At 44.8% G+C, this 17,192-nt stretch overlaps 1 protein-coding gene across 2 annotated transcripts in view; it reads right to left on the reverse strand.

Moving 5' to 3' along the window:
• Nucleotides 1-216: 216 nt before the first annotated feature.
• LOC139408839 (CAP-Gly domain-containing linker protein 1-like) overlaps nt 217-17,192 on the reverse strand; it is a 29,587-nt gene continuing 12,611 nt past the window's right edge. For both annotated transcript variants that reach the window (XM_071153210.1, XM_071153209.1), the window contains 6 exons: nt 9,735-9,841; nt 6,364-6,420; nt 1,655-1,742; nt 1,285-1,503; nt 997-1,109; nt 217-851 (listed from right to left, as the gene is read on the reverse strand). In XM_071153210.1, the coding sequence (XP_071009311.1) occupies nt 617-851; nt 997-1,109; nt 1,285-1,503; nt 1,655-1,742; nt 6,364-6,420; nt 9,735-9,841 (819 nt within the window). In that variant the 3' untranslated portion in view covers nt 217-616. The remainder of the gene's footprint in view (nt 852-996; nt 1,110-1,284; nt 1,504-1,654; nt 1,743-6,363; nt 6,421-9,734; nt 9,842-17,192) is intronic.

The raw sequence follows: 17,192 nt of genomic DNA on the forward strand, positions 1-17,192 counted from the left end.
AGAGTTAGAAGGAGGGAGGAGAGTTAGAGAGAGGGAGTGGGGGAGAGTTAGAGGGAGGGGGGAGAGTTAGAGAGCGGGAGGGGGAGAGTTAGAGAGAGGGAGGGGGGAGAGTTAGAGAGAGGGAGGGGGAGAGTTAGAGAGAGGGAGGGGGGAGAGTTGGAGGGGGGAAGAGTTAGAGAGAGGGAGGGGGGAGAGTTGGAGAGTTAGGGAGGGGGAGAGTTAGAGGGAGGGGGGAGAGTTAGAGAGAGGGAGGGGTAGAGTTACAGAGGGGGAGGGGGGAGAGTTGGTGAGGGAGGAGAGTTAGAGAGGAGAGGAGAGTTGGTGAGGAAGGAGAGTTAGAGGAGAGCGAGGAAAGGAGAGTTGGTGAGGGAGGAGAGTTAGAGAGGAGAGGAGAGTTGGTGAGGAAGGAGAGTTGGTGAGGGAGGAGAGAAACGTTTGTGAGAGGAAGTAGTATAAGTAATAGGAGAGTCTTAGGTAGCGGGGGATTTTGAGTTACCTAAGGGGACTATGACAGTGAGTGACATACATAAATACGATATAAAAACCCAGAGGGAGTCTGGTCGGTGTTTGGCGGTCTGTGCAGGGCAGGGGTGGGATACTGTGGATGAGAGCGAGTCTAGAAGGTCTGATCATCTTGGCAGGACTCTGTGGAGTGACCAAAGGCCTCACAGATGTCGCAGTACGGCCGCTGGTCGGCTGGCTTGCCCTTGAAGGAAGAGTGGGGCACTGAGTCAGGGCTCTGGGCCTGGGTCGGACAGTCTTCGGTGTCATGGAGGTCGAAACAGTCACAGATATCACAGAACAGACGAGGAGGAGCCTTCTTGTCCTTCTTAGATCCACACTCTTCCAAACTAGAGAGGGAGAGACCGAGAGAGAGGAAGAGAGAGAGTGATTAGGGAAATGCAAAATATTGCATGTGTGACGGGTCTGTCAACAACTGTAAGTGAGGGCTAAGTTTGGGGTTTGGGTTCAGAGGTTATATGTTATAAGACTGACCCGTCAGTGCCGTCATTGCCATTGAACTCAGCCAGAACCATCTTCTTCAGCTTCACCTTCAACTCCTCGTTCTTCCTCTGCAGGTCCACAATCACACTGTTCAGGAAGTTAATCTAAAGGAGGGAAATAGATGGAGGGAGAGAAGAGAGACCACAGTCAAGTTTATATGAGAAAGAGTGAGGTGGACTGTGAGACAATGGTGGAAGTGCAGATATCTATCTATGCAAATTATATACTGTATAAGTGACAAGCAAATGATGCAATTTGAATACTAATTGCGAATCATACCTGTCCCTCTGCAAACTCCTTCTCTTCTCTCAGCTGGTCCAGAACTGCATCACCTGAGGAAGGCATTCCACTGTCCCCTCCCTCGGAGGCCTGCTGTCCCATGAGCCTCTGCTCCAGGCTGGTGACACATCCCTGTAGTTGGGCCTTGTCTCTCTCCAGCGCCTCAACGGCAGACTGCAGCGTCTTGGCCATGACGTTCTCACCTCGCAGCACCAGAATCTAGAGGGAGACAGAGAGACAGGTTTCAACGAATATAGAGATACAGCCGTTGTATGGCAGCCCAGAGAAAAAGCATAGGACCCAATGCAAGTTTTCTTGAATTTTTCATCAAAAGGCCCACAGTCTGCTAGAGTTGTGTGTGAATGTTTACCTCATTCCTCAGAGTCTCCAGCTCCTTGTCCTTATCTGTCTTCTGGAAGTTTCTCTCCTCCCCTGTCTCCTGGTTGGATAGAGTTTCCCTGGGGGGGGGGGGGGAACAGAGGAAGAGAACCGCTAAATACAGAACTCACAGACCCACACTGGGACTGGCAGGAGCAGTGCAGTACTGTGTGCGCACGCATACATTTCTCTTTGGGTACAGTGAGAAACTTCTGCCTGATGAAGGTCTCTGACTGCAATTTTTTAAACTTTTGATTTACAATAAATAATCAAATACTTCACACAATAGTTGTGATACTCAAGGCGTTGGAACAAGGATCACTAAAGACTAGTGAAGCTAGCCCTTTCTCAATAACAACACTGGGAAGTTTAGGGCCAAAGTTTGAAAGAACATCACAAATCCAGATGTTGAAATCCAACTTGACAAGAAAAGGCATTAGCAGGATTCAGAACACAGTGAATAACCTGTCTGTGGAACCCCAAGGTTGATGGCATTACACTGCCTGGGTCTCATGATCCAATACATCCACATGGAACAACAACCTTAATCACATGCTGACCACACAGCTCGCGTCGCATGCGTTGCAAAATAAATGTATGTTATTCAATCATTTTGCGCACATCAACGAGCATTTGCGTAACCAGGCGCTAAAATAGAACTTGGTTATATTTGTGAAGCTTCACCCGCTGCAAGTCCTGCCTCTCCCATCTCCTCATTGTTTTTTAGGAGCATATACCCACTTGGGAGATTGAACGATGAATTGAGGTCCACACTCCAGTCCAGTTGGTGGTGGTAATGCACCTTAAAGTTGGTTGCCAACCGCCATATAAAGTCCGAAGAAGAAGACGACTGAAGGTGGAGAGATTACTAGAAACTAACTTTTACCCTTTTATCTGTGGATTAATTAACGGAGTAGAGGACCTTGTGCATTTCAGGTAAAATACCATCCCAATGTTTATATCCCAGGACAAATTAGCTAGCAACAGCATGCTAGCTAGCTAAATTGACATACATGTTAAATGCTTTTCAACCTGTCCCCAAATTAATATAGTTGGTTCAGAGTTAGTTTTGATACTTCAACCTGCGTGTCCTGATGGCGTCTGGTGTGGGTGGACAAAATCAACATGCGCGCGAGCTCTCTAGTCAGCATGTTAATCACAAAAGATGTAGCTTGGATGTCTTCCCCTAAACAAAGTCTTTACTACAGATGCTAGTCTAGATATATAGCCTACTTTTCTAGGGATTAGTGCTGCTGAATAACGTCTCTTTTCTGACTGCCTGACTGTGAAACATTCACCTGAAAAGGTAGTTATCCCCTGATCTCTCCTGACTGATTAGTCCTGCTCTACATAACCTTCCTCAGGCTTTCATCATCTCTCTCTTGGTTTAAATAACCTTTCTGATGCCAACCTCCCACCTCTTCTGCTCCTCTCGTCTCCTCCCATTTCCTCTCCTGTCTTCTCCACCCCAACTTCTTCTCCTCTATCTCCTCTCCCCTTCAACATTCCTTTCCTTCCTTCCTTCCCTCCATCTCTCTCCTCTCATTACTAGTGTTAGTAAAGGGATGTACAGTGCTGTGAAAAAGTATTTGCCATTGATTTTCCCTATTTTTTGCTAATTTTTGATACTGAATGTTAGCAGATCTTCAACCAAAACCTAATACTAGATACAGGGAACTTGAGTTTACAAATAACAAATGGACACTTATTTTATTTATTTAATTAACAAAGTTATGCAACACACAATTCCCCTGTGTGAAAAAGTAATTGCCCACTTACACTCTATAACTGGATGTGCCACCTTTAGCTGCAATGACTGCAACCAAACACTTCCTGTAGTTGATGATCAGTCTCTCACATCGCTGTGGAGGAATTTCTGCTTTAACTCAGCAACATTTGTTGGTTTCCAAGCATGATTGGCTCGTTTCAAGTTATGCCACAACATCTCAATTGGGATTAGGTCTGGATTTTGACTAGGCCTGTCACGCCTGCGCTCGAGGGCGCCGGGCTACCCAGCATTGCGCACTCCTGCCACTATCATTACGCACACCTGCCTCGTCACACACATCAGCGATTATTAGACTCAATCACCTGTTTATTACCTATAATATTATTATATTTGTCAGTTCCCCAGCTCTGTTCCCTGCTGCTGTGATTGTTGTTTGTCATTGTGTATCCGTGTGCTGACGCTGTTTCTGACTTGCTCTCCCTGTACCTGCTTCTCGTCTCCGGTGTCGGTCCTTACAAGGCCATTACAAAACTTCTAATTTGTTGCTTTTTTAGCCATTTTCATGTAGACTTGATTGTGTGTTTTGGATCATTGTCTTGCTGCATGACCCAGCTGCGCTTCAGCTTCAGCAGGACAATGGTTCTGTTCTAAAATAGATTAAATTGTTTTTTTCTTAATCAATCTACACACAATACCCCATAATGACAAAGCGAAAACAGATTTTTTTTTAATGTTTTGAAATAACAGAAATACCCTATTTAAATAAGTATTCAGACCCTTTTCTATGAGACTTGAAATTGAGCTCAGGTGCATCCTGTTTCCATTGATCATCCTTGAGATGTTTCTACAACTTGATTGGAGTCTACCTGTGGTAAATTCAATTGATTGGACATGATTTGGAAAGGCACACACCTGTCTATATAAGGTCCCACAGTTGACGGTGCATGTCAGAGCAAAAACCAACCCATGAGGTCGAACAAATTGTTAGTAGAGCTCGAAGACAGGATTGTGTCGAGGCACAGATCTGGGGAAAGGTAACAAAAAATGTCTGCAGCATTGAAGGTCCCCAAGAATACAGTGGCCGCCATCATTCTTAATTGGAAGAAGTTTGGAAACACCAATACACTTCCTAGAAGTGTCCGCCAGGCCAAACTGAGCAATCGGGAGAGAAGGGCCTTGGTCAGGGAGGTGACCAAGAACCCAATGGTCACTCTGACAGAGCTCAAGAGTTCCTCTGTGGAGATGGGAGAACCTTCCAGAAGGACAACCATCTCTGCAGCACTCCACCAATCAGGCCTTTATGGTAGAGTGGTCAGACGGAAGCCACTCCTCAGTAAAAGGCACATGATAGCCCACTTGGAGTTTGCCAAAAGGTACCTAAAGGACTCTTAGACCATGAGAAACAATATTATCTGGTCTGATGAAACCACGATTGAACTCTTTAGCCTGAATGTCAAGCGTCAGGTCTGGAGGAAACCTTGCACCATCCCTACAGCGAAGCATGGTGGTGGCAGCATCATGTTGTGGTGACCAGTCAGGATTGAGGGAAAGATGAACGGAGCAAAGTACACAGAGATCCTTGATGAAAACCTGCTCCAAAGCTCTTAGGACCTCAGACTGAGGCGAAGGGTCACCTACCAACAGGACAACGACCCTAAGCACACAGCCAAGACAACACAGGAGTGGCTTCGGGACAAGTCTCTGAATGTCCTTGAGTGGCCCAGCCGGAGACAGGACTTGAACCCGATTGAACATCTCTGGAGAGAGCTGAAAATAGCTGTGCAGCGACACTCCCCATCCAACCTGACAGAGCTTAAGAGGATCTGCAGAGAAGAATGGGAGAAACTCCCTAAATACAGATGTGCCAAGTTTGTAGAGTCATACCCAAGAAGACTCAAGGCTGTAATCACTGACAAAGGTGCTTTAACAAAGTACTGAGTAAAAGGTCTGAATACTTATGTAAATGTGATATCTCAGTTTTGCATAAAAAAATAGATTTTCAAACATTTCTAAAAACCTGTTTTTGCTTTATCATTTTGGGGTATTTTTTAACAAGGCTGTAACGTAACAAAACGTGGAAAAAGTCAAGGGGTCTGAATACTTTCTGAATGCACTGTATACACTATCCAGACACACTGAAGTCAATCATTAATGGATATGGAAAAGAAACTGTACCAAGGCAGCAGATGCATGGTGCAATATGTTTACACTCAGTTATCTTCCCAAGGCAGCAGATGCATGGTGCAATATGTTTACACTCAGCTATCTTCCCAAGGCAGCAGATGCATGGTGCAATATGTTTACACTCAGCTATCTTCCCAAGGCAGCAGATGCATGGTGCAATATGTTTACATGCAGCTATCTTCCCAAGGCAGCAGATGCATGGTGCAATATGTTTACATGCAGCTATCTTCCCAAGGCAGCAGATGCATGGTGCAATATGTTTACACTCAGCTATCTTCCCAAGGCAGCAGATGCATGGTGCAATATGTTTACATGCAGCTATCTTCAAGGCAGCAGATGCAGGCAGCAGATGTATGGTGCAATATGTTTGCATGGTGCAATATGTTTACACTCAGTTATCTTCCCAAGGCAGCAGATGCATGGTGCAATATGTTTACACTCAGCTATCTTCCCAAGGCAGCAGATGCATGGTGCAATATGTTTACATGCAGCTATCTTCCCAAGGCAGCAGATGCATGGTGCAATATGTTTACATGCAGCTATCTTCCCAAGGCAGCAGATGCATGGTGCAATATGTTTTCATGCAGCTATCTTCCCAAGGCAGCAGATGCATGGTGCAATATGTTTACACTCCGCTATCTTCCCAAGGCAGCAGATGTATGGTGCAATATGTTTACACTCAGCTATCTTCCCAAGGCAGCAGCGAATAAATTGTGTTATAAATACTATAATGAATGTGTAATAAATGTGTTATAAATACTATAATGAATGTGTAATAAATGTTTTACCTGTCTTTCATGTCTTGCTGGTACTGAGACTTATGACTGTTCAGCTTCAGTTCCTCACTGAGAGAGATGGAAGGAGAGCAAGAGAGAGAGGGGGGAGAGAGAGAGAGAAAGAGAAGGGAGAGCGAGAGAAGAAGAAGGGCGAGAGAGGGAGAAAGAGAGAAGGGCGAGGGTGAGTTGCTTTTCAGTGTCAAGTCACCATTTGTGAGACTCAATAACAATCAACATGATTCATGTGTAGAGGCACTTTCTAATAAAGGACAATCAGAATGTGTGTTCAACATCAATGACAACAAATGTATACATAAATAAAAAATACATTTATAGCACACAGTATCTCTGCTTGGCTGTGATGTTGGTATGGGTATAAAGTAAAGGTTGTCATGGCTAAGTAGTGATGAGTGTAAAGGTCATGTCCAACTCTCAGTATGTGTGGCAAATGGGCCAGTCTAAATCACCTTCTGTGTGTCCAACTGAGGCATAATCACATTGACCACACTCTAAAGCATCAGTAACAGACACACACACACATTTAAAAATAATTGATTTGAATCCAGAAATAACATCACATCATAAAGGATTCAAATATTTCAAAGGTTGTTGATGCAAGGACACTTAAGGAAACTAAACACAGCTAGGCTGCCCATATCAGCTGAAACAGAGCAGTACCTTCTCCACACAGCTAGGCTGCCCATATCAGCTGAAACAGAGCAGTATCTTCACCTCCACACAGCTAGGCTGCCCATATCAGCTGAAACAGAGCAGTACCTTCTCCACACAGCTAGGCTGCCCATATCAGCTGAAACAGAGCAGTATCTTCACCTCCACACAGCTAGGCTGCCCATATCAGCTGAATCAGAGCAGTACCTTCACCTCCACACAGCTAGGCTGCCCATATCAGCTGAAACAGAGCAGTACCTTCTCCACACAGCTAGGCTGCCCATATCAGCTGAAACAGAGCAGTACCTTCTCCTCCACACAGCTAGGCTGCCCATATCAGCTGAAACAGAGCAGTACCTTCTCCACACAGCTAGGCTGCCCATATCAGCTGAAACAGAGCAGTATCTTCACCTCCACACAGCTAGGCTGCCCATATCAGCTGAATCAGAGCAGTACCTTCACCTCCACACAGCTAGGCTGCCCATAACGGCTGAAACAGAGCAGTACCTTCTCCTGCACACAGCTAGGCTGCCCATATCAGCTGAAACAGAGCAGTACCTTCACCTCCACACAGCTAGGCTGCCCATATCAGCTGAAACAGAGCAGTACCTTCTCCTCCACACAGCTAGGCTGCCCATATCAGCTGAAACAGAACAGTACCTTCTCCTCCACACAGCTAGGCTGCCCATAATGGCTGAAACAGAGCAGTACCTTCTCCTCCACACAGCTAGGCTGCCCATAATGGCTGAAACAGAGCAGTACCTTCTCCTCCACACAGCTAGGCTGCCCATATCAGCTGAAACAGGGCAGTACCTTCTCCTCCACACAGCTAGGCTGCCCATATCAGCTGAACCAGAGCAGTACCTTCTCCTCCACACAGCTAGGCTGCCCATATCAGCTGAAACAGAGCAGTACCTTCTCCTCCACACAGCTAGGCTGTCCATATCAGCTGAAACAGAGCAGTACCTTCTCCTCCACACAGCTAGGCTGCCCATATCAGCTGAAACAGAACAGTACCATCTCCTCCACACAGCTAGGCTGCCCATAATGGCTGAAACAGAGCAGTACCTTCTCCTCCACACAGCTAGGCTGCCCATATCAGCTGAAACAGAGCAGTACCTTCTCCTCCACACAGCTAGGCTGCCCATAATGGCTGAAACAGAGCAGTACCTTCTTCTCCACACAGCTAGGCTGCCCATAACAGCTGAAACAGAGCAGTACCTTCTCCTCCACACAGCTAGGCTGCCCATATCAGCTGAAACAGAGTAGTACCTAGCCAGTTGTTTTGCTATACTCTTGCAGGCCTGCAATCTGAAGGCCACGTACCGTAAGCCTATGTACGTGGCCCAGACTGCCAAATATCAAGCATGATATGAGAGGCTGATATTTAACACGTCCACACACACACTCCCAAAGGTTGTAACCTGGGAGAAGTGAAAAGGCACTCTACTCCTTAGAGAGTATACAATAAAATAACCATAGACTATATAATACAGACCAATCCAGTCAAAACACACACAAAGAGATCAGAGAACTGACTGGGTCGGATGCAGCTGTTCTCCCAGACGAGATGTCTCCGGCAGCACAAAGCTGCTCCCGCTCTCACACACACACACACACACACACACCAGCATACTCGCTCTTGCAGACACGCGCGAATGCACACGTCATGGAGGTTATGAGACCCATGGAGTGGCCATGTTGGAGGCAAGCGGTTCGAGGAGAAGAGGCTGTGATTATGTAACACTCCCTAGTCTCTGATGGACGGAAGGAAAGAGGAACACTTGTGTCTAAAAGGATGGAGGAAGATGAGTGAAGAAGAGGAGAGAATAGTGAAATCAGAACAAAGTGAATAATAAAGTAGTTGCTGTCATTCAGCCTGTCACGTCAATCCGACGTCAGAGACCGATGCTTTGATGACTCACAGGGGGGGGGTCATAGCACACACAAGTTAAACATGAAGGCATGCACACGCACATGTACACACATACACGTCCACTCATGCACACACACACAGACCTATAAATAGAACCCTAGGTCATGCATGACGCTCACCATAACAAAGAGAGGAGCCCAGTCTTTCTCCCGACATACTGCAGCTGTACTTAGCATACTGCTGTCTAATAAGAGGGACGTATTTCATCATCACTGGCTACTGGGTTTTAGGGATACATCAACAACCATTCTAATACCAGAAGACTACACTTTGCATATCATGATCCCACACAGGTGTCACAAACTGGCTTTAAGAGTGAACTGTACCCCCCACTCTCTCTCTCTCTCTCTCTCTGTTTGACTAAGCGGCATGAGCGAGTTAAATATATAAGTCTATGTCTTATTTGAGTAAGACTTTGATATGAGCCTCTCTCACGTTTCCCTGCACAGGCTTCTGATGTGCTCGTCTTTACGCTCACGCTGAAGCACCACAGAGCCACAGAGCATACAATCCTCCTGTGTCTTCTGGATCCAAAGAAGCTGACATGTTGGTCGACTGTCTATTTCGCGGGTCAGATTGTAGTCAATGCATAATTTGAACGCTGAATACCACGGTATCAGCTGAGGAACCAACCATCAGCCATACTCACATCCATGCATGGAATTCCCATTTTCCCTTGAACATTCCCTTGAACATTCCAATATGCTGGTTTCAGCCATTCACACACAGATTAGATCACCCCCGGAGAGCAAGCATAATAACCTTCGGTCGCACTCACATTTCCTTGCACAGATTTCCGATGCGCTGGTTTTGCGTGCTGCTCCGCTCCTGCGAGAGACTGAGTTCTTCCTGGAATTTGGAATTCTGCTGTTTCAGCACCTCGAGCTGGGAAATGATACACGGGTGGAAAAGAAGGATGAAAGGAGGGAGAGAGAGAGAAAAGAGAGAGACTTAGACACACAGTAAACAGTAAACAGATAAAGCCGTCTCCTCTTCACGCCTCTCTAACAGTCTTAGTCGCGAACATTAACAGGAAGACACACTGCCTTGTTACACTGCTCCACTGAAACAGCCGTTTCCTCGGTGCACAAAGACCAACACCATTACTCATCGTATAAAACTGTCTGCCAAACCTACGCACAGAGACATAAGTGTGTGAGGGATTAAATCACTTCGCCTGGGCGGCAGGTAGCCTAGAAGTTAAGAGGGTTGGGTCAGTAACCGAATGGTCACTGGTTTGAATCCCCAAGCTGGAAAAATAGTCCGTTCTGCCCTTGAGCAAGGCAGTTAACCCCCAAAACAACTGCTCCCAGATGTTGATTAAGGCAGTCCCCCGTGCCTCTCTGATTCAGAGGAGTTGGGTTAAATGTGTTAGACACATTTCGGTTGAATGCATGCAGCTAACTAGATATCTCCGTTTCCCTACTTCTAGCGCCAATGTCCATGACTAAGTATTATTTCGTTTCTTAATTTCCAGCTCATCAGAAAAAAATCATGTGTAGATAAACTGTATGTGAGACTTGGCATCGCCACTTAAATCACCATTTGGGAAGAGATGGATCCTCTGAGGCATTAGAGACCATGCAGAGATGATGATAATGACTGAAAAGATAATGTTCATTTCTAAAGGGACAGCAGCGGGGGGGGGGGGGATGAAACGATGAGCGTCCAAATCATGAGTCAAACTTTAAATCCTTTTAAGCATTCTGTTTGTTCTTACTCCCACTCCTATTTCTAAACAATATGGCATAAAAATAGCTAATGGGATGCGAAATCTTTGTTTCTAGGATTTTTATTCAAATGAACTATTGTACTTGTCAAGGCCAACATATCACAGAAAAAAATTTGGGCATCGTGACATCCAAAGGGGATGTTAGGTAAACAAGTGGAAACTTCCACCAGAGAAGGGAGGACATGTTGACGAGCAATAAACAACCCCTCTTCTGTTGCTATGCTTCCCCTGGACTAGAGTCCCATTGTGGCAGTGTACAGTATGTGTGTGCGTGTGACCATGTCAATAATTAATTTACTGGACATAAACACGGCTTCGGAATCAATGTTTTTCTTTGCTACAGTACTGCTGCCGGCACGGAATAAAAAAGTTCCCTGATGGATTGCCATGGTAAGTCATGTGCTCACGTGCTGTCTGTTCGATTGCCTTCTAACATAAAGTAGATATATTTCTAGTGTATTTTTTGTTTTTAATCTCCAATCATCTGGCTTTACATGTGAGTAACCGATCCATGGCAGATGCAGCGCAATCCTGAATGCAATCTCTTACTGTAAGTCATGTGCTGTGTGTCGTGTTGCATGTTAACATTTTGCCAAAGTTATTATCATCTCTACAGTATCTGTATCTGGTTGACATGTGAGTAACTGATCCAGGATGCTTTAAGAGTACAGATCTTCTCGGGTCCAAAAAGTTGACTCGGACCCGAACGGACCCGACGACAACCAGACCTAGACACAACCCGATTGGACCCAAGTGCCAAAAAAAATCATGTTTATCAGCCAAGTTGCTCTTCTGGTTAAGAAATAGGTTTTTATATGTTGACTAGGCCTTCTGTAAGTCAATAAATTCACCTTATTAGCATAAAATAAATATGCTAAAGTCTACGCAGAGCCGTGGTCGGGAGCTGTACTCCATGTCAATCTAACAGGACACGACCCGGACCGGAGAGAAAAGCTATTTGAAGACCTCTACCTTAAAGTGAGTCGGTTTACATGACAGAACCCTGAACTAGTCCACGGAGGTGTCACATACTAACAAACGCACACAACACGCAGAGAAGTAGACCTCCGTACTCTGTAGCCTGATTTGAAGCAGTCAGATTGAGGATGCTGCTCTGACACTGGGACATTTCACAGTTTGTTTGTGTTTGTGACAGATGTTCAACTAGTATCCTCAGAGGATAAGAGCACAGCAATGTTAGACCGGATAATCTAATAACATCCGTCTGAAGACAGACTCCATATCCATAGCATACTAGCATACACGCACACACGCAGACACACACACAGCCGACAGCATATAAACAACCAGACAGCAAACTTAAGCGCGCATCCTCAGTCCCAAAGGCCGCAAACGACCATCTCTCTTCCTGAAAATGCAACCATCTAAATCAGTAACCTCCTGCACTTTCAGATTCAAATCGTCCTCACTCATCCTCCCTCAATTACCACTCAAGAACAAATCCTCCCCGAACAGCTGGAATACAGCTTGAAATACAGGCTCAAAAAGAAAATCAGCTAAAACATCCCCAGTCCATTTGAAAGATGACACAAACATGTAAGAAACCTGCTGTGCGAGGAACAGAACAGCTGTGTTTACCTGGTAGTGAGAGTAGATTGTGCCTGGATAGCCCCGGTGCAGAGCAGCCACATCCACTGCTCTACCCTACAGCATGGTCCCTCTGTCAGAGTTCTCGCTCTCTCCCAGTACTGGTCTCTAGCCTGTCTGTCCCAGTGGCAGAGCAGTCCCTATCTCTCCTAGTGTCAATACTGTACCCTATCTTTCCCCAGTGGTCTCTCCCAGTAGCACACACACTAACGCAGACTCCCCATCAATAAACCATCAGCTCCCACCCCCTACAGTGCACACCAGAGAGAGAGAGAGAAAGAGAGCGAGGGGGAGAGGGAGGAGAGAGCGAGGGCGTGTGTGTGTTGCCTGGGCACACGCTCACTAGCTAGCTCACACACATGTGGCCGAGTGTACTAAAGTGAGGAGCAGCGCCTTCATTATGTAAATCCCAACAGGTTCCTCCTCCCTCACCCACCCTCTGCTGCTCTCTCTCTGACACGCACACACACACACACACAGTCACACACACACTAGGGTTGGGCGGTATCCAGATTTTCATACCGTCATACTGTTTCTGTAACATACCGGAAGTGCACAACAGGGCAATATTTATTTAAACTATACAGTACCAGTCAAAAGTTTGGACACACCTACTCATTCCAGGGTTTTACTTCATTTTTGACTATTTTCTATAAGCAAAGAGAAATGACAGTCCGTCATTACTTTAAGACATGAAGGTCAGTCAATCCGGAACATTTCAAAAACGTTGAAAGTTTCTTCAAGTGAAGTCGCAAAAACCATCAAGCGCCATGATGAAACAGGCTCTCATGAGGACCGCCACAGGAAAGGTAGACCCAGAGTTACCTTTGCTGCAGAGGATAAGTTCATTAGAGATACCAGCCTCAGAAATTGCAGCCCAAATAAATGCTTCACAGAGTTCAAGTAACAGACACATTTCAACATCAACTGTTCAGAGGAGACTGCGTGAATCAGGCCTTCATGGTTGAATTATTGCAAAGAAACCACTTCTAAAGGACACCAATAAGAAGAAGAGACTTGCTTGGGCCAAGAAACACGAGCAATGGACATTAGACCGGTGGAAATCTGTCTTTTGGTATGTGTGACGGAGAAGTCCGTCACTGGCCGTGGGCAGCGTTTGGTACACTAACACACACACACTCATCGCGCCTCCCTGCTCCATTATCAGCTATGTTAACTTGTGTGTCGACCCACATTGTTACCGTAGCTGATAACGGAGCAGGGAGGCACATTACCTTCCTCCTCTCCTGAAGCAACCAGGTTCGGGATAGGTAGTCCGCCGCAAAATTGTATTTTCCTGCCTCGTGACGGAAACAGAACCTGAAGGGCTGGAGCTCAAGATACCACCTGGTCATGCGAGAATTCCGGTCCTTCATGGTCTGGATCCAGGTCAGGGCTCTGTGGTCCGTGTGCAGGTTAAATTCCCTCCCAAGAGAAGCTTAATTAATTAGTGCTTGGTATGTTCTGATGGGAGGAGTTAACCCACTGTTCCCCGGGTGCCAAAGAAGTGGATGTCGATTATGGTAGCCCCCAGCACCTCTCGGATTCAAAGGGGTTGGGTTAAATGCGGAAGACACATTTCAATTGAAGGCATTCGGTGTTGCAACTGACTAGGTATCCTCCTTCATAAAGTTTCCCTCTCAGATATCAGCCAATCACAAAGGTTTCTTTTCAAAGCGATAAAATAGCCACCACTGGGTCTGTATGTTCAGACCAATACTGTTGTTTCATATAACTGACAAGCACATGCAGTATCCTACTAGGGCTGTGACAGTAATTGAATAACCGTGTAACTGACAGTTATGGTTGAAGCCCATCATGAAAATAAAATAACCATCAAAACCGTTTAAATAAGCCTACATTCATTTTAGGATTTAAAAAAAAAAGTGTTTTATTTTCTTTATTTTAATGTGGATAAACTTGACTAATGTTTATGGACAATTGTTTTGCTAACTTAGTCTGTGTATTAAATGTTATACATCTCCTTTTCTTTCCTACTGTCCTTTAATGCTCGAGCAGCTAAACTGCTACATGTGGGGGGGTGTGGAGCGCTATAGGCTTTGGCACTTAGAGAGTTAACTTAAGAGCTATAGAACGCACCCCATAACTGCAATGATGAGATCGATGTTCTTCTTTGTTTTTTGTTTCATTATCTCGCTGTCATACTGTGTTCAACCATGTACGATCTTTACCTAGCCACCTTGTTCCAAGAGGACCACAATGGAAACAAGACCCAGACTTTATGGTGTGTTATCCTCTATGATTTGACCAATTTACACATATGGTTTTTTGACGTTTTATGTGCGCTTGTGGTCGAATTTATAAACTAAACACTTCAGTAAAAAAATATTTTACTTTATTTTATACAATGCACATTTTCAGGCCTTTAATTAGCTAATGTTGTGTAAAATGGCCGCCAATCCTCTTCAACCTGGCATGGTATAATTTAATAAGGAATCTTTTCTCAATTTATAGACTAATCAACCCTAATCAGGCCCGGCCGTAGCCGAAATGCCGCCATAAGCAAGACCCCAAAAATGGCCTGCTCCTATCCCTGCAAAGTAGAACAGTAGCCTAGGCTATACAGTTTCAGCCTCCAATGCACTTTTGTGAATGCCCATGTGGTAGCCTACCATTTGTAAAACAGGCAATTTACAGTGTATCTCTGTCATTTGGTCACATGCATTTCTGTTGAGGCATGTATTAATTACAGTAATTTACCGTTCTCATTCTTAGAGTGGAAATGTTGTCTGCAGAGTTCACAACCTGCTACACTTGTGAGAAACACCTTCTGGTTTATTTCATACTATTATTTACGTGTTCCACGTGAGCAATGAGCATGTGTCTGGTTTCTCTGTCCTTGTTGTTGACGTAGCGCGCGCGCAAGCGTTGAAGTACCTGGCCTGCTTCTCGCAAATGTCAAATGTAGGAAAGTACCCAGCTGTGCTTTTCAGTCATTTTTTCTTCACCTCACACAGTAAATCAGCGAAGTTTTTTTCTTCTTCATCCATTCAAATTATAATAGTTCCTCACAGTATTTAAAAACATCTTTCCAACACTCTCCCCCTCGATAATCAGTGTCGCCGATGACTAGGTTATGGACATGATGCGTGTATTGGTTTCTATTTGAATGATTGTACATTTAATCTTCATACTATAACATAGCTGTGCCTGTCATACTTTCCTTGTCAATTCATTATATTATAGCCTACTTTCAGTAATCCATAAAGTAGGTCTAGTTTTTTAATACGTTTTAAGGAAATTTGAATATTTGCTAATGTCTGGCTTTGATTGACGAGTGCTTTTACGTGAGTTTCCAGAAAGTTTCCTAAAGTAGCATGTCTGGACTCCATCTCTTGAGTAAGTATCAAATGCTGTCATGATTTAATATTGTAAAAAGGCCTGTTTTCAGTAGGCTACATTATTTCTCTCATTACGGCGCCCTCTCTTTGAAGAATATATTCCAATGCTACGTTTTAGCAAAAACGTCGGGTAAAGTGGTATGAAACCCATAGGACTTCGTTTGAATGGTTTTGTGCATCGAAATAGGATCTGTATTAACTGTTTTTATATGCAGAAAATCCAACAGACAAGAACAAGGTAGGCTTATACTTTATTTTGACTCCGTTCATGTCTCAATATGAAAATGTGACAGATCCTCTCCAACCTGGCATTTCTTAATTGAATGATTAATATTTACCTTGAATAATTATACTGTAATACCATGATCATAAGGAAGTGTAATGACTTGTTTCAAATAGGTTTTATTAATAAGCATATCCATGTAAACAAGTGTACAAACAGAATTGATGACCTCCCCTTTTCTGAATAGTTATATCAGTGACGTGCACATTGGCCTGGCCAATTACCATAACCTTAAATTCCAAGACGTCACAGCCCCAAATCCTACATATGAGTGTGTACAAGTAATGTAATGTTCTGGTCAGCCATGCATGGTCAACACACACCCAAACTGACGCTGTGACTCACACTAACATGTGCATGATTACATCACAGCCTGCGGGTGCAGAGGAGAGGGAGGGGAGGAGAGGCAGGAAGAGCATCGCAGCACTTAGAACAGTGTGTGTTAGAATAACATTGACTGTGAGTTTGAGTTTGAGAGAGTGCGCGCTTGTGTGCGCTTGTGTGTGTGTGTGTGTGTGTGCGTGGCTAAGCACCCTCCACAAAACTAAAACCACTCCACCAGCGTCTCTATTCAAAGTGATTTTTAGAACATTTTTATAATCTCATTACATTGTAGCAGATGCTCTTATCCAGAGCGACTTATATGCATATATTTTCTTACTGGTACACCATGGGAATCAAACCCACAACCCTGGCATTGCAGGTCGCAAATTCTACCAACTGAGCTACGGAAGCACCTCATCTGAGCCCTCTTCATGAAGGACCTGTTTAACTTCTCCTTTTAGCCTCTGCCCGCCTTGCTAGACATCCCACCCTGCCTGGGTAGTTTTATTGGTATGGCAAACACTAAGTGTGAGCGATAGGAATTAGGGAGGGTTACTAAGGGTTCATTACTAGATTAGGACAGTAGAACAGTAGGAATGGCTCAGTTCAGATCTAACTGGAAATTATACCCACAGTCACTCACACTCACAAAGCAATTCACTCCACAGATTAAGTGTGTGTGTGCCCCTCTAATCTGTTTCCCTACAGTCATCAGACTGACCATCTGGAGCATACAGACACAGCTTGCCTGGCTGGGTCACTATGTCCAGAGAGAAGGGGGGGGGGAGCCAAAGGATGACAAAAAAAAAGAGAGCTACATCGACAGAGAGAGAAAGAGGGGATGGATGAAGAGAGCGATGAAGAAGAGAGCGGTAAATACCAGAGATGTCCTGAAAGAGGGCAGTAGAGAGCAATGGATCGATTGGA

The sequence above is a fragment of the Oncorhynchus clarkii genome, chromosome 5, assembly GCF_045791955.1.
Source record: "Oncorhynchus clarkii lewisi isolate Uvic-CL-2024 chromosome 5, UVic_Ocla_1.0, whole genome shotgun sequence".
Classification (NCBI taxonomy): domain Eukaryota; kingdom Metazoa; phylum Chordata; class Actinopteri; order Salmoniformes; family Salmonidae; genus Oncorhynchus; species Oncorhynchus clarkii.